We start from the raw sequence: 26,055 nt of genomic DNA, 5'->3' as shown, positions 1-26,055 counted from the left end.
GGCAGTCTCTAGTTTTTAGGGTTGTATCAATTTTGAGATCCCCACAAATCATGATATTGGCCTGTTTTGTTGTTTCAGGTGTAACTTTATGGAATTTGCATTGCATATTGAAATGAAATGAAATAATTGACTTTGTAATTCCACACACTTTTTTTAAAAAACACGACCCAGGTTTTGATGTTGAACGTCATCATCAGGGGGTCCTCATAGAAGCAAACTTGGTATATATACCTTCTGATCAAGGGAGGGAGGTTTGGTCAGAGAGGTAGGGTGGAGAGTTAAAAAGGTTACAATGTAACTGGGAAGAAAGAGAATTAATTACATCTTTCGGTGTCAATAGTTAACTTGGAAGAGTGGTATGTCTAGAAGTGAGGAGTGGGAGGGATACAAAATTTTGTTTGCAAGTTCATCTTTGCAACGGATGCATTTCAAAATTTCCAACTCCTCCAAAGCATCGAGCCTTTGACCTTTACTTTCAAAATGAATAATTTTAGCTAGAAAATCACTTTTGTGGTCACTTTTGATGAGGTACTTTGCAAAGAAGGATGTTATGTTCTTATTTTTTACACATGTTTGGGGTTCTTTAATTCTTTCTTTAAATTTGCATCCTGTTAGCCCAGTATACTTTGTGTTGCATTCTGAACACTTTAATTCATACACTCCACTCCTCTCGTTTTTGGGGACTTTGTCTGTAGTGCAAGAGATCAGGTTCTTATGGCATGAACCACTGCAAAATGCACATTTAATTTTTTCTTTAGGTAAAATTTCAATTACTTTTTGGGAAACAGTCCCTAGATAGAGTATTTCTTGCAAATTGGTAATGGGATCTTTTAAATGTTCTGGGTTGTAAATGTGGCTTAAGGCTATATTTGTAAGTTTCCTCCAGTAAAGTTTATTAGTTAAATCTTCTGAACAGCCATTGTTTACTGCTAACGTTTTTATTAAATTGCAAGTTTCTTATTTACATTGAATTTTGACAAAGGCATTGTGGTTGAATGGCGGATCATTGCATGGAATGCCGAAAGCATTTGGGCGAAGCAATGCATTGAAGAGGAATTGATTAATTGGTCCGTATACATTTCCCTCCAAAAAATCGAGTACTGTAACCCGTGTTGTCTTTACAAAAGGATTGATCGAGGAAATTCAGGGAACCTTTTTCCTATTTTTCACATGTGAATTGTACATTAGAATTGATTTTTGAAGAAAATTTTACCTAAAGAAAAAATTAAATGTGCCTTTTACAGTTACTACTGGGTCACTTCCCCCATTGATGAGATCCACTGGAACAGACCCAGTGGAAGACCCGAGTAGCCTTTTCCACAGCTATATGCTGGGAAAGCATAAGATCATACTATATTGTTATCATTACCTAGTCAGGACTTAAGTTTTGTAATTCCTGGTTGTAGGCAGGTAACAGGCATGACTGATGAACACATTTCTGTAGCCTTGTCCTTGTCGGCCCTTGTTGCTGTGGTGGATACTGGCGCAACACAATTTTTCAATAACTCGGAGTTCCACTCAGTTATTACCACAGCTGCATCCTCTGGAAGGCACTCTTTCTCTTCCTGCTTTGGAGTCAGTTTCCGTCGTTTGGAGGGATAAAAGTTTTCCACTTTCACTTCAACTGACCAAATGTCATCTTTAAGAAGATGCTCAATTAGGCTAATGGGCACACTGGGTTTAAATGAAATGTAAATTTCACCAACTCTCAAACATTTATATTTGAAATCACTCCTGAGAAATATTCCGGACAGATGCTTCACAATGTCATCAAGCATTGGACTGGACACGACCAATGTAGAAGAGAGTCCAAGGAACTCCCACAAAACTAAAATCTACGGTAGACTGCTTACAACTTCCAAAAACCATGTTTCATTTACATTTTTTCCTCTTATAATGCACCTTGGGCTTCAATACCATAGAAAATGATACCGCTTTCTTAGTTATATGCTGCAAGACAGTATTTTCATTAGATTGGAGAGCCCTTAACTCCATTTTCAAATTCAGCCACTGTATTGAAAATATTAGGCTTATTTGCACGGTATAAAGAATACTCCCTATAAATATCATGGTGATGAGAGAGAGTTTTTAATGAGATGCCACTTAATCTTGAGCATTTATAGTGATATGCACACTATAATACAATGCAAATATGACTGCTAACAATATTATCGTGCATTTCAATCATGTTTTACAAGAGTCACAGCATGGTATGGCAGATGTCAATGCCATTTTTAGGAAGTCAGTCAAAAATAGAAAAGAAAAATAATGGCTGGGCGCAAGCATAAAATTTAACATTGATGTACATTCCAAGACTATAAAATTCATAACTGGCAAAAGAAGATAATTATAATTGTTCTTGTGGCATACAATTTGACTTAATTTAGTATACTGATTTTTATACACACATTACTACCTTATACCAGTAAGGGGTAAAAAGGAAAAAACAACTGCAGTAATGACAAGGAATAAGATGGCATATGTATTTTTGCAAAGACATGCCCCTGTTCACAAATATTGTTATGAATAGGGAATATTGTACTTGATTGCATGCTTTCTTCTGGGTCAATGTAGTTTTTCAGCTCTCCTTTATATGTGGCCTTATCCCCCCTCAACTCCCTGAGGTGTGTACTCTTTCATGAGCACGTCCTCCTTCATCCTTCACGCAGCCAAGGGCCACCTAGTTTTGAGATGCTTATGCCAATAAAATAACCTTGGAGTCACCCAGCATTGACTATTTTACCATTTGTGCTGAAAAGTTGACCAGTCAATAGCAAATTATTGGAATGGAATTTTCAGGAACTCAAATCCCCAAAATATTCTTTTCTTGCTTTCCTCCATATTATTATTTTTGCAGGGGGAGTGTGCTAATACATGGGGTTTCTTGTGATGTATCATAGGGTGGGCATGCAACTAAATGAGAGTATCAAAAACACACTCCCCCTGCAAAAATAAAAATATGGGGTGAAACAAGATGAGATTATTTTTGGATTTGATTTGCTGAAAGATTTGGGATTTGATTTCCCAATTTACTAAAAATGAATCGTTGACATGAAAGTTCATTTAAACAGGTTTTTCCTTTTTATATAATAAATGTTTGATTTCATGCAGGTGCAAGAAAAATTGCGATAAAGTCTTGTTACCAGTGATGTCAATTATATATGAGGTTGTATGCTCCTCATGTAAAGGGACTATTTTTTATGGATGGGATATGATTCCTGGATCTGATAATAAAAAGCTGAATATTGACTGGGAGAAGGAAACAGAACGAGGAAGAAATTCCAGTGTATTAGTAATTCCAGCAAATACTTTGCTGCCTGGAGATGTATACACTTTTAAAGTAAATGGTGAGTAATTTTGTGGAACTGGTATTTTTTGCTGAACCTTGCAATTACCCCTCCTCAATTACAATCAAGAAGAATTTCAAATTGATTCCAGCAAGTAAATTAATAGTTGTTCACTATTATTGCCATGATAAAACAATGTTATGTTTGTTGTCATTTTTTTGAATTTATTGATTTCTTAAATTTGATTCATTTGGGTTTCATTAAAAAAATATTTAAGAAGTGAGGCATTCTTGTGAAATTTCATTGTCTTTTTGACTGGTCTTTACTTATTCCCAAAGCATCTCCAGCTATTTGCCAACATCTCACTTGAATCTCTCCTTGTGACCATTGCATCATTTCAATCACCATCAAGTGTTTCCTTTCAGGAATCTCTACAATCACTCCTTCAGTTGATCATATATATTGGGTCATTCCTATTTCCCATGATAACTTGTCAGCATGTTGATCTGAATCAGAATCAAGTTCCTCTATTATCCATGTGTCATATGGTTATTGTGCTTCTTCCTTCCACTCTTTGGTTCTCTTACATTTTGTTGTATATTACTCTGCAACTATCACTTATATAACCTCCACTATCTTTCCATTTCACCTGCCATAGCCTTCTTCCTTTCCTCTTCTATTTTCTCCTGGGTATTCTACAATTTCCTATCCTCATCATTGTCCTAACAGCTGTAGAGGGTGATCAGGATGGTGCTTAGCTAACATGCTGGCTTCCCACCCAGAGGGCCTGAGCCCTACTTAAGGTCTGTCTTAAGGTTCTGTCCATCCCTAATGGCGCAAATGATCTCGGCTCTCGGTCGCCTCCCCTAAATACTATTACTACTAGCTGGAGAAGCCTTGCATCTCCAGCTGCTGTCCATGACACCTACCCTGGGGTTTGGGCCCTGTAGTTGCTAGTTCTCCCTCTCCTATTTGGTTCCATCATAATTGCATCCCTCCCCGGACTACAACCTTGACGTGGTGGAAGGGCTTGTGCGTTCCGATTACCCCTAGAGCTGTGCTGGCGGGAGTAATAAAAATTGCTCCTGGTAGGGTCACCCATGCCAGATAGGTCGAAGGTTAGGAGCCAGACGAAAGGTAGTCCACGCAGCGTCTGTTCCTCAGTGAGGCGGCTGCAATGGCATCTGACCCCAGTGGGGCGGCCAGTAAGTGATGGTGTCACGTTAAAAACACTATTGAGGAAGGCAACGGGAAACCACCTCAATTATCATTCCCAAGAAAAATATGATGGACAATAGAGATATTTTGAGTCCTGGCAACCACGGGGCTCGGCCCAAACGACCGTGTGTTGTGCCCGGCAGTGGGGGAGGCAAGGCTTCCGCGGTCGTCATCCCACGAAACCCTTGCAAGGGAAAACCAGCAGCAGCAGGACAGAAGACGCAGGAGAAGAAGACCAAATTACTTAGAATAGGAACGTTGAATGTTAGGACAATGATGAGGACAGGGAAATTGGAGAATGTTAAGTGAGAGATGGAAAGGGGAAATATAGATATTTTAGGTCTATGCGAGGTGAGATGGAAAGATAGCGGGGATTACTGGAGTGATAAGTATAGAATAATATACAGCGGTGAGGACAAGAGCCAACGAGGGGTTGCCATAGTATTAAATGAAGAGGTAGAAAGAAGCGTAGTCAACATAGAGCAGGTAACGGATAGAATACTACTAGTAGAGATAAAAGCAGAACCTACGAACTTAGTTATTATTCAGGTATACATGCCACCAAGCAACCATAAGGAAGAAGAGGTCGATAGGATATACGATCAGTTAGAGGACATGATTGCGTGTTTTCCTGCAGGGAAACATTTGATAGTGATGGGGGATTGGAATGCGATGGTAGGCGAAAGAAGAGATGGTGATGAGGTGGGGGACTACGGTTTAGGCACGAGGAATGGCCGCGGGGAGAAAGCAGTTGAGTTCTGCAGGAGACAGGAGCTAGTCATCACCAACACTTGGTTTAGACACCACAAAAGACGCAGGTATACATGGAAAATGCCAAGTGACTCGGGAAGATATCAGCTAGATTATATCCTCATTAGACACAGGTTTAGGAACAGTGTGATAAATTCCCACAGCTTCCCGGGAGCGGATGTGGACTTAGACCACAATTTAGTTGTTATGAAATGTAGCGTACGTTTCAAAAAGATAAGGCAGGGGCGGCGAGTTAGAAAATGGAATGTAGAAGCATTAAATGGGTTGAAAAGGAAGGAATACCAACAGACGGTAGAGGAAATCATGGAGGATGGTAAAGAGCTAAGTACTATCGAAGAAAAATGGGAAATGATCAAAAAAGGGTTGTCTAAAGCCGCAAAAGACACTATTGGAACCGTTAACGCTAAAAGGACTAGGAAACCATGGATCACGGATGAGATGATTACAAAGATGGATTAGCGGCGAAAATGGAAGAATATAAATACAGAATTAGGCAAAATGAAGTACAAAGAATTGAACAATAAATTGAGGCGGGCAACAAATAAGGCAAAAGACGCATGGTGGAAGACGCAGTGCGAGGATATGGAAAGTCTCCAGAGGAAGGGCGAAATCGGTGCGCTGTACAGCAAAGTTAAATCGTTATCGGGAAGTAAGGAAGGAAGATCTATGCTATCAGTTAGAGATAAGGCGGGTAAGGTAATAGTTGACGCAGGAAAGATCCAAGAGAGATAGAAGGAGTATATAGAAGAACTCTATAGTAAAGATCTCAGACCAACAAAGTTAGACATTGAAAAAGAAAATGACGTAGAGGAAGACAGCTTAGGTCCAGGCATAGTAGACAATGAGATAGAAAGGGCATTAAGGGAGATGAAACTGAATAAGGCCGTGGGGGTAGATAACATTCCCGTGGAACTTTTAAAATGCTTAGGAAAATGTGGGAGGAAGGGGCTATATGGGCTGATCCGTAGTATTTATGAGGAGGGAATCTGGCCGGAAGACTTTGTGAGATCAGTTTTAGTTCCTATTCCGAAAAAGGTAAAGGCCACGTCATGTGAGGACTACAGGACGATAAGTTTGATATCCCACGCAGCTAAAGTTGTTCTCAGGATCATAAACAAAAGGATAGAGAGTAGGGCAAATGATTACTTAGGGGATGATCAGTTTGGGTTTAGGAAGGGGATAGGTACGCGTGATGCCATTGCAGTAATGAGATTATTAATCCAGAGGAATATAGAACACAACCAGGAGGTATTTGCCTGTTTCGTAGATTTTGAAAAAGCATTTGATAGAGTGAATTGGGAAAAACTAATGAGTATATTGCAGAAAATAGGAATAGATTGGAGGGAAAGGAGGCTAATCCGCAACCTGTACATGTCTCAGACTGCTCAGGTGCGGGTGAGAAACGGGGAGTCAGGATGGGCAGTGTTAGGAAGGGGTGTAAGGCAGGCTTGCCCATTATCACTGTTGCTGTTCAACCTGTATGCAGAGGAAATGATCAAAGAGGCATGGGAAGAACTGGAGGTAGGAATGAAAGTGGGCGGGGAATTCGTAAAATCAGTTAGGTTTGCTGATGACCAAGCTTTAGTTTGTCAGTCAGCCAAGGGGCTGCAAGCATTGCTGAGTGAATTGGAAATTCAGTGCGACAGGTATGGGATGAGAATCAATATTAATAAAACAAAGGTTATGCGATTTTGCAGAAAGAAAAAGGCTATGTTAAACATTAAAATAGAAGGGCCAAAACTAGAGCAGGTAGAACAGTTTACGTATCTTGGCAGTGTTTTAGACCAACACGGTCAAAGTAGTAGGGACGTAAGGAGAAGAATTGCGCTAGGCAAAGAGGCTTTCACAAGGAGGAGGGAGTTGATGACAGGGACTTTGAGTAAGGATGTTAAGAAAAGACTCGTCAAAACTTTGATATGGAGCGTAGCTATGTACGGTGTGGAAGCGTGGTCATAATTGCATGTGATAAGTAATTTTAGTAGTTTCCATTTTTATTCTTCATTAGTATTTTTAATTTGGCACTATCAGCACTTATATGGTTGACCCATTGTAGCCAGATGCCTTTGCAACTGCCTCATCGAGGAACAGATGATGGATCGATTATCTTTTATCTGGCTCCTTTCCTTCAAAAATTCTGGCATGGATCACCCTACCAGTAGCAAATATTGTTGCTCCCACCAGCACAGATCTAAGGATCAGAGCAAGCACACCCTTCAACCATACTAAAGTAGTGGGCCGTGAGGGGTGGAATATCTGAAATGTGTACACATTCAAAAATCAATGTAGCCACTTTCAAGAAGGAGGATTGCATTACCCACTTACAGCATGAACAAATATTCATAATAGATACAGAAATTGAAGGTTAGTAGGCTACATTTATTTGTATTATTAAATTTGTTATTATTTCAAATAGGCTATTGGCCTATCAAAAGAAATTCTATTTTTTGGGACTGCAGTATGTTTTGACAAAACGTACAAATGCTCATAATGTAGATGTATTTTGATTTATCTGTTTATTATGCACACAAATTCCTGTGCCTTTGACCAATGATTACTTTTACCTTTGGGTTGCATGATACTTTGAATTCAGCTGGATTATTTTAACAAAATTTCAGTGTATTACTTATGGCTAAAATATCAATCAAGCGCATGTATTTAAAATACATATGCATTATAAATTCAAATATTTGATAATTTGTGTTCCAATTTACTGAATAAGTATAATATCAGATTTCTCGTAATGATTGGTGTCTGATCATTCCTTGCCATTATTTCTGGACCATTTGTCAAATTATATGTGAGTGAATAATACTATATTGCTCGATTTTCCTTAGTTTTCTAGCTAATGATTTCAGAAACTTCACACCAGCATAACATAGGTTCTTAGCAAATATTGCTGAGTTTGTAGGGGTAGTTATCCTCAAGTCATTACAACCTCTTGTGATCTTGTGATGTGCCTATGTACATGGGCATTATTTTTTAAATTGAACTTGGCTTTTTTTGCTGCACAATACTAATAGCATGTAATATATACATAAAAGAAATAGTTAAAATTTTTAATTTTTTGAGATAAGGTCTACAAATCTCCCTTGGATCTTCACTCACTGTCCATTTTTACAGCATAAAGAAGCACATGGAATGATATGAGTGCCCCCACACAAAAATTCCATATTTTAGTCTACTGATGAATGCATGATAAACTGAGTGAGCCGTAACATCATATGGCAACTTTAAAGCATATTTTATGAAAGTGAATTTTCTATGATTGTGGTATCGGGCATAAGCAAGTTACTGGGCAAAGGAAAGTTGAGCTGGGCAGTTCAATATAACTATAACATATATGCTAGTAGTATCTGGAAGTAAATGTTAATGTTGATATTTTATAGGGGTATTAGAGGGGATCGGGATTGGTTTGGTGGCTATCGTACTGGCTTCCCGCCCAGAGGGCTCGGGTTCAAATCCCGTCGGTGTTGAATATTTTTCAGAGGTATCTCGATCCCTACTTGAGGTGCTTTGTGGAGGGCACTTTGAGTGAGTATGCCGTCCGTCGGATGGGACGTTAAACTGCGGACCCCTTGGCACCTTTCCTAAAGAGTAGGCTAATGCCGATGCCGGGTTTCTCTCCACCCTTCATCCTTTCCTGTCCATCCCCTATGGTGCAAATGACCTCAGCTGTCGGTCACCTCCCCTGAATACTACTACTACTACAGGGGAATTAGATGAGTTTTCAGTGGTATCCATGCACCCTTCATGTGGCATATGCTATTTTCAGTGGTACATATTTGAATTTAAGTCATTAACTTTCAGCAAATTGAGCTGCTGGTACTGTGAACTTCTTCAATCCTTAATTATGATTTTATATAATCATTAGTTGGACCTTTAATAAGAAATTTTACCTGTGCCTCTCCTTTTAGAAACAGAAATATGTGACTATGTTTTCATTGTTTCCATTGTCTTGCAGCTGTTTCAAGCTACCTGAATCAGGAAGGAAGTGCTGCTGTAAATTTGCAATTGCATTCAGATCTGGTGGTTGGCAAATGCAGTGTGGAGCCAACAGAAGGAGTCAGCTTGATTACATACTTCACTGTCCAGTGCATGGGGTTTCAGGACAACACAGAGGCTTCACATGCTGCCTTGCTTTACCAATTTCATCAGAAATCATTAAAAGATGGCGCGGGGGAACTTAGTACGGAAATATTATTAAACTAGTTAGGTTACTTAGTGGTATAGTGAGTGGTCACAGGATGCTTTGCAAATTTTTATGGGTATTATTGGAGCATTGTAAAAAAAGTAGTAAGTTCTTTCATTCACAATTTATTGCTGACAGGGAAGCAGGATTATAAAACTGATGCTTGGCAATATCCGTATCACATATTACAGTATTTGACAGAGATTGTTCAAGATTGAAAATATTCCATGCAATATGTTCTATGTGTAAAATATGTTTATGATCTGAGGGTTGTAATCTTATAAAACTTACTCTAAATGTTCAACAGTGTACAAATATTACCACACACACATACTTCTATCTATGCCTTTAAAAAGCCTAATCTGGTTAAAAAATGGCAACCCATCTTCAGCTAGGCCTCATGGCATAGCTGTTTGAGCTAAGTTATTCATATCTTCTATCATTCTTATTAATAAAGCATTATTTGGGATGAGTATTGAATCAAGTTTTACTTGGACAGGACTGAGTATGTTTCTATTCTCTGGTGAATTTTTTGTATTGCTGAACTAGATTCACATCATCTAACTACATATAGCCCTCTAGACCCTGGTCCATTTTGCAACTTCAACTCCCCTCCTTCATTCTGCAGAGTGAAATTCCTGCCATAATTCCTATCAGAGTTTTTCACATTTTTATTTCTTTACACTCTGTGGATTTCATTGATATCAGCTCAGTTTATTTTATTTGCTATACCTAAAGGAGTAGTTTATTATCTAAAATTTTTAGGAGATCAGAATTATATTTCATGCCACAGATCATACCTCCAAGACTCAAAAACTTGGATATGATTCCTATCAATGTATTATTTTATGAGCCATGTTCATAAAGTAAGGGCCATTTGGTCACAGGAAAAAATATACTCATGTGAAACACATTTTATTGGCACTTTTAGTTAGCTACAAACCTACTTCACTTCTCTACATAATCGCCATTCACTTCTAAGTATTTTTTGTACTGCTGCACCAAATTCTTCAACCCCTCTGCATAGAAGCTTGCCACCTGAGAGTTGAACAATGCCATTCTTGAGTTCCTTTACGGTTTCAAAATTTTGTCCACTGAGCCACTGTTTCAAGTGCAAGAAGAGGAAGTAGTCACTAGGTGCAAGGTCAGGACTGTACGGTGGGTGGTCAAAGCGTTCCCAACGAAAATCTTGAATATTCATATTGGTTTTGGCAGCAGTGTGAGGACGCTTATAATTGTGGAGGAGCATTACGCCAGATGACTGTTTCCCACGGTGTTTGTTTTGAATCGCATATCTCAGTTTGTTGAGCGTTTTGTAGTAAATATCAGCTATAATTGTTTTCCCAAGTTCCATAAAATCCACTAAAAGAACACTGTTTATTTCCCAAAAAAACAGTAGCCATCAATTGTCGATATGTGTATGGAATTTGCTTAAACTTTTTTGGTGAATATGAGTGTCACCATTGCATTGATAGCTGTTTTGTTTCTGGATTGATGTAGATATCCATGTCTTGTCCCCGGTTGCAATGGGAGAAAACAAGTTATCTCCATCTGGTTGGTAACGGCCCAAAAACTCTCGTCCACTGAACATTCTTTGCTCTTTGTGGTGGTCGGTGAGCAATTTCGGTACCCACCTTGCACGCAATTTGTGGTATCCGAGGTTTTCCGTGACAATATTGTAGGCAGTAGTGCGTCCAGGTTGAGGAAATGGTTTAGCCAGGCCATTAATCATCAATCGACAATCACATCGCAGTTTTTGTTCCACTTGCAAAACAATTTCATCGGTCAGAATACTGGGCCTGCCACTTCGCTCTTTGTCATGGACATTTGTTTGTCCATTTTTTAAATCATGGCACCATTGTCTAATCTTTCCTTCACTCATAACTGTAGGTCCATAAACTAGGTATAACTCCCGTTGAATTTCAGCAGCCAACAAACCTATGCTGCTATAGCCTCTCAATGAATCAGTAGATGGCACTGCAGGAGTAAAACTGTGTTCTGAAGTGTCAATATTTAAATATAAGCAAATGGCCCTTACTTAATGAATATGCCTTGTATATCATAAATCATAGTGTTCACATTTATCTGTGCCAACTTAACCAATCTTCTTAAAATTTACTATACAGTCAGCATAGTCAGTCAAAATGTGTTATATTTGATCAAAAGGCAAACTCGTAGGCAGGAATGGAAAGGGGAACAAACCAATTGACAAGGGCTGATGTACAATGGGTTTGGTCCCCTGGAGTGGAACCCATAATAGAGAAGAACTCATTCAGGGTAGATTAGCTAATGCATTAAAAACCATTTATTTTTCAAAATTTCATCCTTTTATTTCATATGTTATTGATATTTTCTCTCCTCAGTAAGTTTCTTACATAAGGTCAGAAAAAATGAAGTGTATATGTACGCTGGAAAAATTATATAAATCCCCATATAGACCACTATTTGCTAAACTAAATGCATTAACTGAACCTTTTATGCACATGCACAGTGAAACATCACTCCATGCCCTTGGAATTTGTTTACCCTTGATTTATGGCATTTTCATTATGTCCAAATAACTTTTGAAGCCTATTAATGTAATCTTATCCTGCTAATTACAGTTTTGAATTATGAGATATATTACTGTTTATGACATTAGATGATAAGTTCGATGATGGATAGCACACTTAACCCTTAATAGATGACAAATGAGGCTGTGGTCTGACAGACTATATTTTAGATTAAAAATGAATGCTGGTTTATTTTTTCCTAAAAAGTTTATTTCTTCATTTGATGGTAGTCCATTGCAACTCAATCATAGCATGAAAGAGTTGAAGGCCAAACATTTTAATGTTTGCAATGCAAATGGTTTACAAATGGAGCAATTTTTTATAATGATGCATGTGGATGTACAATAGAACTTGCTTAACGAGCGTAATTCATTCAGAGATCTTACTTCTACGTTAGAAAACTAGTTAAGCGAAATAATTTTTCCCACATGAATAAGGTAAAATATGATAATGAATTCCATGTTGAAAAATAATTATGTATAACATTTATTCAATTATATATATATTCTTTAGGATCATGAATCATCTTCATCTTTTCTTATATTGCCACTTTAAACAAAACTGGAAGTCAACTTTGATTTGTAGAAAACAAATCATATTTGGACTGCTTTCTGGACATTTCATTGAAGACTCATGGTGTTTATGAATGGTTAATGAGCAGAAGTATTCAAATTGCTGTTTGTGTTGGCCAAAAATAGCAGTGTCTTTCATTGGCTAGTGTTCGGGCAATACATTATCTTCTGCTGTGATGTAGGTTTGCTTCGGCATCTTTTTCTATAAGAGACCCATTTCATCACAATGAAAAACCAGTTAGGGCAGATAGCCCTCAGAATGTACAAGATCTTAGAAGTTACCAGTGAAGTTCTGTGCTGTCTTTGTGTCAGAGCTTGCTACTTCATTGTCTCTCGTACTGCTGTGGATGCCAGTAATCCTCTTAAATTTCTCAAATCACTCACAGCTCCCAATCTTTGGCTGTTGATGATCCTGGTGTCTTGTTGACCAGGTTGGCAGAAATTGCTTCCTCCTTTTTACAAATGATATCCTCACTAATAGTGTTGCATTGCAATTGTTTTTCGTTTATACACATGAGAAGCAACTTTTCAACATTGTTGAAAATACATAACCATTGTGTAAATATTCTTGTCACTCACTTAGAAGCATCTTTCTCCTAAATCTTGTCCTTATTGTTAAGGGTAGTGTGAACTATTGATGTTGACTAAACTTTATCTGTGCTGGATCATCCATGCTCATACCTCATTCTCACTTTTCAGTGATTTTACTTTTCATTTCTAAGATTATTTTTATTCTGTCACGGTGTCTTGTGGCTCTTTCTTAGATGATATTTTTTCAAACTCTTTGCTAAAAAAAATTGCAAATTATATGTCTGAGCACAATTTAGGAAAAATGTGGGATCACAAGCGATACTAAGATACTAGCAGAATGAGTGCTGATTGCAGACTGATTTGGCAGGTACACAATCTGGGACTTCACCTTTCCTTGTCTTGTATCATGCAAAATGTTGCATGCTAAGTGAGTTATTTTTTTGCAGTGTTTTTCACTCATTAGGTGATGGACTTATTATGTGAGGTGCTCGTTAAGCAAGGTTCCACTGTAAATGATAAAATTGCTGCTAATGCCTGTGCTCTTAATTAGCCACATTTTTTCTCAAATATTATTTCTCAAACTCTTTGTAATTTTGCCATTTATCTCATATTTTTAATGAATGCATTTTTTGTTTTACTAAGTGTAGAAACAATAATGGTAATACAAGTAATTTTAAAATTGTAAACAAGCATGTGAGAAAATCACTGTCATTGAAATATATCAATATTTTGCAAAGAGTGGACTCTTATAATAACACTTGTGTCCCTGGCAAAGGAACTTGATGAGCCAATTTCAACATTGAACACAATAGTAAAATTCTGGAAATGTGTCAAAAAAGTTGTGCGGGAATGTGGCTCAATGGTTAAAGGCCAGTATGATAAAATTTAAGAAATATTAAAGACATGTTTCAATCTTTCAAAGGTGCAATGGGTAGAGTTTCAGAAAAGATTGAGTTTCAGCAGGACTAGTCATTAATGACTTCAAATCATCAAATGGCTGGATAGGCCATTTCAAAATTTGATATATTATTGTCAATAAACCACTTCTGGGGAATATGACATTATAGATAGAGTAACAGTGACTCCCTTGAAGTGCACAGATCTGCATAATCATGTTGATGGCTATGCACATTTTTAATATTTATCATTCATTATTCAAGCAATGTGCTCGGCTTTGTTATTTGTAAATAAAATAATGAGACATTTGGTTATGATAATCCTTTGCCTTCCTTGAGGCTTTTTGGTCCTAGGTAATATTATATTTATCTTAATATTGTTATTTTTTGTAAAATAATATTTTTGATATTACTATGTAATTAAGATTGGGTTCAAAATTACTATCTGTCTCTCTTTATTCATAATTTTGTAGCTATTGAGATTAAACAGTTGAGTCTTTAGGAGTAGAGGTTTGAGCCTAAGAAGCAGTTTTTAAGGTCTAAGCTTCATGAAAAAAAACGCCAATAGAAGTTGGTGTCCTTTTTTATGATGCTCTCTAGAGACTCAAATTGTTTTTGTTCTTGAAACTCAAAAATTGGAAATTTTTTTAAATTGTGGCTCCTGTGATCATATGAAGATTGATTTCATGTAAATTGGAATCTGTCATGTTGCTGTATTTGTAACCTGTAAATTACTTATCTCTTTCAGTGACTTTATTGGATTATGACACTGAACCAATTGCTGATAATATGATGTTAGTTCCTGGTGACCCTGAGAACGAGTACAATAGTGTAATTGCTGTCAAAGTTTCAAATCATATTGGTATGAATGTATGGTACAACTTGAGTGTAAAGGTATGTGATATATTTATTGGTGATTTTTATGCATAGCATGCAGCATTCAGTATCAGTACTTTCTTTAATATATATTTAGAGCACAGAGCATTGTCTCTCTGCCAAAGCAATTCGGTCTTGCAGTCAATGTTAATGGTGCACCTGGGTCAACCCATGATTATTTTCACTTGGGATTATCCAAATAAATCCACTTTTCATCCCCAGTAACGATGTGATGCAATAACGACTTCCTTATGTATCGTGCTAGCAAAATTTCACAAGTGCTTTCGAGAGTCAAATGGAGAGGTGCGCCTCACCATTTGCCTGTTGTTCAACTTGTGGTACCCATCTGCTGGTCTTCTGAATATTTCCCATCTCTTGTAGGCAATTGGAAATAGCTTGATGACTAACGCTCAATTGCTTTGTGAGTTGTTTTTGTGTTTGTGAATTATCTCCGTCCAACAATGCTTGCAATTCTACATCTTCGTACCTTTTTGGTGTTTCTCTGTGTTCCTTGTCTGCAACATTTAAGTCACCACTTTTGAAACACCAAAATCATCGTTCACACATATTCTCTGCTAGAGTATGTTCACCATAAGCTTCTGGAAGTAATCAGTATGATTCAGCAGCAGTTTTCTTCCAATGAAAACCAAAATATTAATCCTCTCTGCAAATGCTCTTTGTTTGGTATAAATTTCAACATATTGAACATAGCAACGCAACACTATGTAAAGACTGTGGAAAGAAGAATTTATCACACATACCCGTCTGACACTTGTTGATGCTACAACAAAATGGCGTAAGTGACAAATCTTTCTACCACAAACTGCATTGTTGCACCTTCTGTTATCTGAAATCCACATTTCATACTTGTACACCTGGTCATATAGCATATCCCCACTTTGGGATGAATGCTCTCACCTCTGCCCCTCTTCTTTTCTTCATTGCCAGAAATATTAAAACAAATTTGCCATATTTTATGCTCTTTTCAACATGTGTGCTATTATGGGTACTGTACTTGACTGTTGCATTTATTTTACATATATATTTATTTGCCTGTGACTTACTTTATGCTAGTTGATTCTGCAAATCATACAGCGATGCTAAAACCTCGAGGAGGGTGGGAATTCTATATAATGGGAAAATGAAGTATTTCCTTGAAAATAAGTACATAGATTGAATTATCCTCACATATAGTGAAGTGATTTGATGACACATTGTGATGCTCACTTCAAAGTGTGATGGAGGAGTAGCCATCCTTAGCATCGGCCACATTCAGCCGAAGGGCTTTTTTACATGAGTGGATATTAATACATAATGTGCTGGCATCCTTGAGTCTCTGTGTGTTTATTTTATGTTTCAGAATAATTTTCAAATAATAAGCTCATCGATATTCTACTGAAAAAGTAAATGGAGTATGAAAATATCTGTTGATAATTAATAAAAAGAGTCCTGATTGTTACAGTCAAAAACATATTATAAATAAAATGTTCATTAATGAATTTCCAGTTCCCTATGATTGGTCCATCACAATCTATCTCATTTTTATTTTTCCTATGGCTGAATCTCCGTCCACAGATGTCTTGAAGCTTGAAAGAGTTGCTGACAGGAGCACGTTTCAGTTGAGGGAAAGGAGGGAGGTGATGCCTGTGAATGAGAGAGAGGGGAACATGGATTCAGAGTAGACTCATTGTACCTAATATCTTTGGAGGCCTTTTTATATATTATGATTAAAATCCAATAATGTGAGGCAAATTAAGCTGCAGGACAAGGTGGAATATGGGGAAACAGAGAAGTGAGATGGGCTACATCCTAAAGATACCCTCCTCTCTTAAAAGAAAAAATATCTTCAAAGAAGAAAGAAGGTTACTTCCTGTTTATATCTCAGTGTGCCACCTGGCCTTCAATGTCATTGCACCTTCAAGAGATAATCTGTACCATCATAGATAAAAAAACAATCAACGTGGATCTGGCACTGAGAGCAAATAACTACATGATACTGTGTATGCATTTTACTATGTGGCAACATGCCTACTCCATGATTTTCCTATGACAGGGGTTGTAGAAACTGTGTTAGTAGGGCTGAGTGGAAGGAAAGGAGTGACGTTGGAGGAAAACATGAAGTTGCACAGGCATATTTAAGAGATGTTTCATCAGCCTCATTTCATCTTTTGAATTGCATCACAAATAATTTGGTTGCCTGTTTCCCAAAGGGGTGTACTTCACTTATAAAATGAATGGCTTTTGAATTTCACTTGAGGATGGAACTTGCTATCCTGTTTGCAAGAGGAGGGTATTTATTTTTACTGATGTGGCATTCTTTACAATTTCAGGTAGAACCATTAAGTACAGACGTTGAAGATTTAGATGATATAGAAGGATTAATGTCTTTATTGACTTCCAAATCAGGAGATTCGATTCATGGCATGCTTTCTAGTGGAAATATCCCAGGTGAAAAGTTTTCATTATGAATTATTAATTTATATTGGAATTATTTGCTTTTGTTGTTAGCTTATGCAAATATACGGATATCAAACAAAATGTGCAAAAAGGATGCTTCACTGGTCAAATATGCATTCAAGCATTATCTACACCAACTCTAATTATGAGCACGTCAACATATAATATGTGTGTTATGAAAAATGTTTTGGGTAACCCTCACCATAGCTCCTATTTGAAATGACAAACTCATTATGTAGATGGGTTTATTCTCAACTGTAATACTCTCACAGCATAACAATCGTCAAGTATGTAATTTCACATTGAAAATAGGTACTGGCAATGCTTAGTGAAAGTAAATTTTAAAAGGTTTTATATCTCATCACCCTGCTCTCTATGCTAGTTTACAGGAATCTTCTTGAAAAGTGTGAATATTGCCATGTATGATCAGAGTTAACATCAGAGAAAGGTTAAATGGCAGTATCATGGTTCTGTGGAACTCAAAAGTATTTCTTAAATCCGAACAACTACATGTTGTCCACTTAGTTAAAAATCTTGTGGCTAACTTCCTCTGTGTAATTTTCCCATTTTCCTTATCAAACACAGCTACTTTCATTTTGAACATTCATTTGAACCCTCGTTTTCATACTCTCTGCCACCTTACCGAAGCTATCCAGGGGATCTTGGGGTCTCATGTAGCAATCCTATATTGTTGAAATATGAAAGAATTGGTACATTTATAGCTTCAATTATATGTACTAGGTCCTTGCATCCATCTGTCATCCATATAAAAGGAACCTTCATGGTGTCATGTATCCCTGTTTTGCACCATGCTTGAGTTAAAATCTGTCATTCAAGGGTTGGTTCTCAGATTTCCTTTGTGTTTTAATACATTAAAGTGCTAGGTTTTCTGGTTGTCCCTTGTGAAGGAGATGGAAAAAATTGAGAGTTGAGAAAGATGTGAAAGTAAAGGAAATTAATGGCAACTTTCAAAACACTCTAGGAGACTCTTCACCTTCATATTCAACTGTTGCTAAGTGAACAAATGAGTTTAAGTTTAGTGGAGACAGCTTAGATGATGATCTATGTCGTGGTCCGCCAAAATGTGCCACTACCCAAGAAATTATCCCTAAAGGTCATTGAATGGTCATGGAGGATCACCGACTGAAAGTGTGAGAAATTGCTGAAGCTTAAGAATATCTTCTCAATGGGCATATCATGTTTTAAGAGTGGAATTGTATATGAGAAAATAATCTGCTAGATGGGTGCCATCATTGATGCATGATCACAAAGGCATCAGAGTGAAAATTTTCAAACAATGCTTGATCCGTTTTAAGAGCAACCGACAAGATTTTCAGCAAGGCCAGGTTGGCAAGGAAGAAAGACATCTTTCAAGACAAATCATGCCCATACACAAGTGTCATTACCATAGCAAAAATACATGAACTAAGATACAAATTGTTGCCACACTCACCTTATTTGCCTGTTTTGGCTCCGCTCCAGAGCTCTATCTCTTCCCCAAGCTCAAAATTTTCCTTGGCAGATAGAGATTCTCTTCAAACAAAAAACTTACAGCCAAAGTAGACGGGTATTTAGCAGGCTTGTAGGAATCTTAAGTTTTGAGATAGGATCAAGACATTGGAACATCACTGTACCAAGTAAATTAGTGTACAGGGAGACCACATTGAAAAATAAACAAGTTTCACTAAGGTAAGTCATTTATTTCATTTCCATTCGGAGGACTTTTGAAATTACCCTCATATTCTAATGCTAATGCCCCTTTTGAAGAGTATGACTTAATAAACAGCTTACTGCTACCCTTTCCCCACCACCTCTGATCTGATATAATGTATTGGTACTGACATTAATATAATTACCAAGCCCTTCATCATCAGCTTCTGTAGGCTTCTCTCTATCCCTGATTGCCTGTACATAATGACAATTATTCTCTCTTGCGTCTATCAAAATGCCCTCAAATTCACTAATTTGCATTCACCAATTAATTAAAGTCATGCTTGTATAGATAAACATTGAAAACTACATAGAGTGAAGTCATGTTTGTTGTTCTACTGAGATCTGAAGTCCCAGGACTTTCCACTTCTACCTTGTCAACAAATCCCTCCAAAAATACTGCGATGAACATAGCCAGATTATAAAAAAATCTGAAAACTCAATCTACCAAAAGTAATTATGTAATATCTTCATTGAATTCATGGTAAATTTTATACTGGTGGTCACATGATCCTGTTACAGCTTTATATCCCAATTAAGACCTTACAAATAATACATTTTTCTTAGTACGTGAGCTATACCCTCACCTATCAAGTCAACCGCTAGAGTGTATAATAATTTTTTTATGAAAAACAATACCCTACATCTTTTGATTGTAATAATTTGTGGACATTGTGCATTTAAATGTATGTGAAAATATATTTTTTATTTTCTAGTAATAAAAAAAACACTTAAGATGCATGGAAAACTATGGTACATATGGTATATGCTGCTTGTAATATGAAATAATCTTTTCTGTTTTTAAATGCCATGAATTGTTGCTGATATGAATTCAGATTATCTGTATCAATGAAAAATGGAGTGAATTTGAGGTTGTTTAAATTGGCTCCTTAATTTAACTGTCTGATTTTTCTGAGGCATCACAAATATTATGGATAAATGAATGTGTCATAATATAGTGGTGCCTCAACTTATGTACATATTTTTTTCCTGCCTTTCAATTCCTATCTTGGCTTAATCATGCAGTCAAAGATAATTGAGCTGAGAATTGAGAATAAAACGGAAAAAACTGATTTAAATGAAGATTAGATTGCATTAAATATTTTCCCTCAAAATTTTCACAAGTAATTAATAAATTAAGTTAAATGTTAATAACAATTATTGCAGCCATTTTTTTAAATAATAAGGAAAATTTTCTATTTCATGGATTAAAATATTTATTTGTGATAGGTTTTCATTTGGAATATAATCTTCTAGCATGCTTTATATTTGCCCATACTTAGGTACGGCTTGTAGTGGTGGGTTTACTGGAGGTCAGAATTGGTGGAAGAGTATGTGAATGTTGGATAGAAATTGGAAAGTTATTGGTTCTCATCCTAGAAGAATGGTAGAAAGTGAATTATGTACTAAGCACTGGGGCAGAACTACCTAATTTAAGTAAAGGATGGGCGGAAGGGTTTCATGAAGCTAAGGTCTGGAACAATGATGCATGTTGGGATATGCCTGTGGTATGAAAGTTATAAAGAATAAAATTAGGAATGGTCAGCAATACGAATATTAATATTTGTTGGCTAAAATTCATCTGGGAAAGTTTGACATTAGAAAAATTGCAGTTCCCAGTTGTTAAATTGTAGTAGAATACTTTCACTCTGTATAACCGTAGTTTCAAATCCACCAGTATTAATTTAGTTTCCTATTTTTGTTCTTGAGGCATTTGGCTATGTGGAAAATTGAATTTCCAATTATCATCAAAGAATTGGCAATCCTCATTTTGCTTTAATTTAAATTTTGAATAAGCCACTTAAATAGATATGGCATACTAATAGAAAAACTCATGTCGCTGAAATAGAATGATTGGGTCACATATTTGCATTGCCTTTTAACTGGTTCTCTTTGAAAAATATTTTGAGTCACCACATCTTAATTGATTCAAAGATCTTAATACCTTTAAGCCCACGAAAGGGTGCTTAAAAACTTTGAACACTCCATAAATTGAATATTCAATAAATAATTGCAAAAAGATTATAGTCTATGGTTTATTAACATTGATGGAAATACTTTTCTAAACAGGAGCAATGCAATACATTACATCATTGACAGAAGTTATATCAGGCATAAAAGATGCTAATGCTGAGCAAAGAACTGCAGACATAAGAAATAACTTGCGTGAAAATCTTATAGAAATGTTGAATGAGGTAATCAACATTCTGTAATTTAATTATCTGTTATGATTTTTTTCTCTTCAATGAATTCTTTTTCCTTCTCTTGTTCTAGATCTTTTTTCTCTTTATCTTTCACTGCATTATTTAACAATATGTGGCACTCATTGCCAAGACTCAGGCCTCATTGTTGTTTGGGTGGGTCATCAAATCCAGTGGTGCTTTGAAATTTGTGGTTGAGGTCAGCTAAAGCAAATGCATGAGTTTTTTCTACCCTTCTTATTTACCAATAATTCCCTCCAATGACCTATCTAACTCTTTATTTTAACAAGTGTTCACTAAAATCATAGCATATAAAATATCGTCGCAATTTTATAAATTTTGTGGGAAAATAATTGATACCCACTTAATCTATAAGACCTCATCATCAACCATCTATTATTGATGCAGTTCTCCATTGAAATTTGGCAACAGTGAACTGCTTCAACCCTTTTATTTCTTTGCTTTGATGTCTGTTGATGATTGCATCTTATTAGTATACACTTTTGTGTAAATATACTATGCTTATTAAATATATATACTTGTGTGTAAAATTTTACCTTTTATTTGTTTAGGCTACCCTGGATAGCCCTTCAGTAGTTAAACAGGTGTCCACAGTTCTATTTAAAGTTGCATCTCTTTGGGAAAATGAGAAACCCGAAAAAAGTCAAGTTTTGGGGCAAGAAACATTCAAAGTTTCTTCTGAAATGGCAAAGTCATCTGGGAGTTTGATTTTGAAAATATCTAATGCCCTCTCAAATGAAGCTTGGTCAAAAGAAGACTTTTTTTCCTCAGGAGACTTCAGACATATAGCAAGGTAGCAAGCACATAACCTGATTAATTTCATTTTCCTGGCATAATGAGGATTTTTTATGAATGAAGAAGAGTGATTAACTAATGCATTCCTCCAACAGCAATTAACTATTAACATATTTGGATAATGGATACCCTTTATCATTAAATGAAGAACACAATGTATATCTCCACTGTTCTCTATACATTGTGTTTTTCATTTAATGAACATGAACTTCTACAAAGTTGAGCTGGGAAGGATTGGATACCCTTAATGTTTATTTTTCAGCATTTTTCCATGCATTATGCATTTGTTTCATAGATATGTTTCTTTGCTTATTTTTTTACTGTAGAAATTTACTTGCCACACTTTTTAGAGATTTGCAATAAAACCAAAATAAATGTTTTTATCAATGAGCCGTATTGAAGGCATACTTATAGTTTTGGAAAAACAAAACATTTTTGCATTCACTGGCTGCACTTCTTTTAAAGACTCTTGTTGGTCTCAATTTTTAACACTCCAAGCTTCAATAGAGAATAAGAGGGCTAATTAGGAGGAGAGGCCATTCTTATATGGGTATTGGGAAACTTGGAACAGGGTGGCCACTCACTTGGGAAACAGTCTGCAACCATTCAATTTTTGCAAAACTTCAAGACACAATTTTTTGCAATTCAATATTTCTGTGCAAATTAAATTATGGATAAAAATATTTTTTATATGAGATTGTTTGAAAAAATTACCTCCCTTGAGAATTAAAATAACGTTTCCATCAGATAATGTGTCTTGTTGCTGTAATTTAAAATTAAATTCTATCTCAAAAAATTGATGTGTTTAAAGTCGGTGATGTTTTAGCAGATTTTAAAATTGCTATTTTAGAAATAAGATACTTGAAGTACTGTGGGAATATTTAAATTGCATGAAAGAAAGCTAAGGAAGTGTATGACTGTTTATCTGTTGATATAATGGACAATTAATCTTCCACCGAACTCTTAGAAGCTGCTGAATTTGTCAACAATAAAAGCCTTACTTGTTTTAAGAATGAACTGCCTACAGAATAGATGGTGCTGACCACTGAAAAAGATCTCATGATTGATAAAGATAAGCAAAAAACTGAACTCAAAAGTATTCAATTGTAGATTTTATATGCATGAATATTTAATATTAATTGAGGTGCTGAAAATTCTCTTGAAAAATAATAAAGCTATTCTTGTTGAAATTATGAGACATTAAATCCACTTGGCATTTCTAGTGATGATATCAGAGCCATAGCACTCTGCTTTCAGTATTGATAAGAATAAAAACTTTTTTAAGAAGCACTCTGAATCAAGAAACCAAATGCACCTGCAGTGCTTTCGTTGGAGACAAATTTCTTTGCAGTCACTCAGAAGTTGAGGAGAAAATTATTCTTTTCGCACAAAGTAAAACAAAATGTATTGCATTTTTAAATGAATGGATCAAGTTTGAATTATAGCAATTAGGCTACTAATAAGTAAAAAATATTTTTTGTCAAGGATTTTATTTAGTTCATGCAAACATTTTCTTTTTATGTATTTTAATTTTACTCTCTACTAAAAATGGCTGAAAAAGAAATGGTCGTAGATGCACTGGTTAACAATTTTCTCTTCATGTAATACACTTTTGTAGGTAGTTTTGGTTTATATGCTGAATGTTTAGTAACACACAGATGCCACATGAACCAAATAAATCAAGTTATTAAGATTTTTGGGATCCTCTGACAGACATGATTAGTCTCGTAGAACATTGGGCTTGACATTTAGATCAGGACATAACCAGTGAGCCTTGGAAGGTTGAATGATGTGGTATTACTGGAATTTGAGTTGAACGCCATCACTCATGGCAAAATACACAGTGGCTACAAAGCCAAGCACATGCCGCTGAATTTTGGAGAGCTAAAATACCTTTTTCTGTAGCAAGTGAACATTTAAATGACATTCTATGACAAGAATAGGTAGAAATATGTTCCGCAAAATGTTGACTCAATGGTCAAATGCAATGATTAATATATTGTGATGCTTTTATAAATAATGCTGTTTATTATCATTGCAGAATTCTTCAAAATATTGACATTTTAAAAAACTAGCTGTAAAATTGAAATTGTGAAGATGATAACATGCTAAAGCCTGTGACATTATACTTTCAGGCACCTCATGTCTGTTGGAGAAAATGTTATTCTTAATAATCGTACAGATAAACTGTATAGAGTTGATGATGACTGGGAAGAAGCCAATGATGATATAAATCAAAGCAAAAAGTTAATGAAAGAAAAAAATGAAGATTATCCAAACTACAAAGAATTTGACATTTACTATCAAAGTAATCTCGAAAATGTTAGTTTTCATTGAATATCTATGGCATAATTTGTTTAATTTATACTTGACATTAATTACTTTTATTTTATGCAAATTGATTACATCATGTCTTATATGAGGATATTTTGCAGTTTAGGTTGGCCTCATACTGGTTTTTTGAAGGTCTTAAAAGAATTGGCAATTCCATTTCAGCAGACTTATTTTTGGAAGAAAATGCTGTGAAATTACAAAATAAGAATAGTTTCCTCTGCTTGAAGGTAATTCAGTATTTATATCATTCTTTCAAAACTTATTTAAATCCACCCATGGGTGCATTCTGTAATTCACCACCAAAAGGGCCACAAGCAATGCAAATTTTGTGTGCAAGTAAATGGCTGTAGCATATGAATATCGATTATGGTATCATAGTGTTCACTTTTCTTTTTGTAAAATCTACCATCTAAAATCAACCATCTTTTGTAAAAACTACTGCCAATTAGCTGCAGTTTTGCAGTGATCATGGTGTAGTGAAAAAGATCATATTAATTGTTTGAATAGAATAATGAGAGTGATATCGATTACAATATTTAATTAACAACTTAATTGCGTGAAATATATTGAGACTTGAAACTCCAAAATAGGTGTAGGTGTGCTTGGAAAATACTTGAGGATTCAGAAAGATATCAATTTGACTATATTATAGTTAGGCACACATTTAGGAACAGCCTGATTAATTTGTACTTTCCTGGAAGTGGATGTGGATCGAGATCATAATTTAGTACGAATGAGGTGTAAAATCATATTCGAGAGGCTGGAACTGGGAAGTTAACTGAGGAAATGGAATGTAGAAGCATTAACTGGGATTAAAAGAAAAGATTACAAGCAGGCTGTAGATAAAATTATGAGTAATAATAGGGAGAGCAAAACAGTAGAAAAAAAATGAGAACATATCAAAAAAGAGATATCAAAAGCCAAAAACAAAACAATAAGAACAGTAAATAAAAACAGAAGAAGGAAACCATGGATTGGAAACTTAGAAGGAAAAAAGAAGGGTGGTGAAAGATGCAGTGCAAGGATATGGAAAGTTTTTAAAGGAAGGGTAAAATTGGTGCGCTATGCAGGAAGATAAAAGCACTGTCAGGGAGTAAGAAGGGAAAATCAATGCAAGCAAGGATAACTCGGGAAAATATTCATTAAACTTGGGAAGATTCATGAGAGATGGAAGGGATATAGAGAGGATCTATTTTGCACATGGTAAAAGCATTAGGCCAGCAAGCTTACTCATAAAAGAGAATATGACTTATATGAGAATAACTTATGCCCAGGTATACTTGATGGTGAGATAGCAAGGGCATTAATGGAACTGAAACCACAAAAGGCCATGGGGGTAGACAACATTCCCATGGAACTATTTAAAGGTAATGAAAATGTGGAAGGAAGCTGTTATCGATTAATTCATATCTTTGATGAGGAGGAATGTGGCAAGAAGATTTCATCAGATGTGTTAATTCCAATACCAAAAAAAGGAAAAGGCAGCCCGATGTGAGGACTACAGAAAAATTTTTGTGTTTACATACAGCTTAAGTGATTCTTAAGAGCATCAATAAGAGGATCCATCTGTGGTAGTTGTCTTAGTTTTTGGTCATCATGAATGATCATTATCAGCCAGACTATTATGGCTACATTTAAATTCATC

At 35.9% G+C, this 26,055-nt stretch overlaps 1 protein-coding gene across 1 annotated transcript in view; it reads left to right on the top strand.

The window, feature by feature from the left end:
• Positions 1–26,055, top strand: part of LOC139698142 (polycystin family receptor for egg jelly-like) — a 67,265-nt gene that overhangs the window by 29,359 nt on the left and 11,851 nt on the right. The window contains exons 7-14 of the mRNA XM_071597066.1: positions 3,112–3,347; positions 9,238–9,462; positions 14,765–14,910; positions 17,223–17,340; positions 21,130–21,254; positions 21,833–22,074; positions 24,212–24,398; positions 24,512–24,637. Of these exons, the coding sequence (XP_071453167.1) occupies positions 3,112–3,347; positions 9,238–9,462; positions 14,765–14,910; positions 17,223–17,340; positions 21,130–21,254; positions 21,833–22,074; positions 24,212–24,398; positions 24,512–24,637 (1,405 nt within the window). The remainder of the gene's footprint in view (positions 1–3,111; positions 3,348–9,237; positions 9,463–14,764; positions 14,911–17,222; positions 17,341–21,129; positions 21,255–21,832; positions 22,075–24,211; positions 24,399–24,511; positions 24,638–26,055) is intronic.

Source organism: Hetaerina americana, unplaced genomic scaffold, assembly GCF_022747635.1.
Source record: "Hetaerina americana unplaced genomic scaffold, ioHetAmer1.1.p SCAF_8, whole genome shotgun sequence".
NCBI lineage: Eukaryota > Metazoa > Arthropoda > Insecta > Odonata > Calopterygidae > Hetaerina > Hetaerina americana.
The sequence above is the reverse complement of the archived record's forward strand: the minus strand, read 5'-3'. Positions and strand labels throughout refer to the sequence as shown.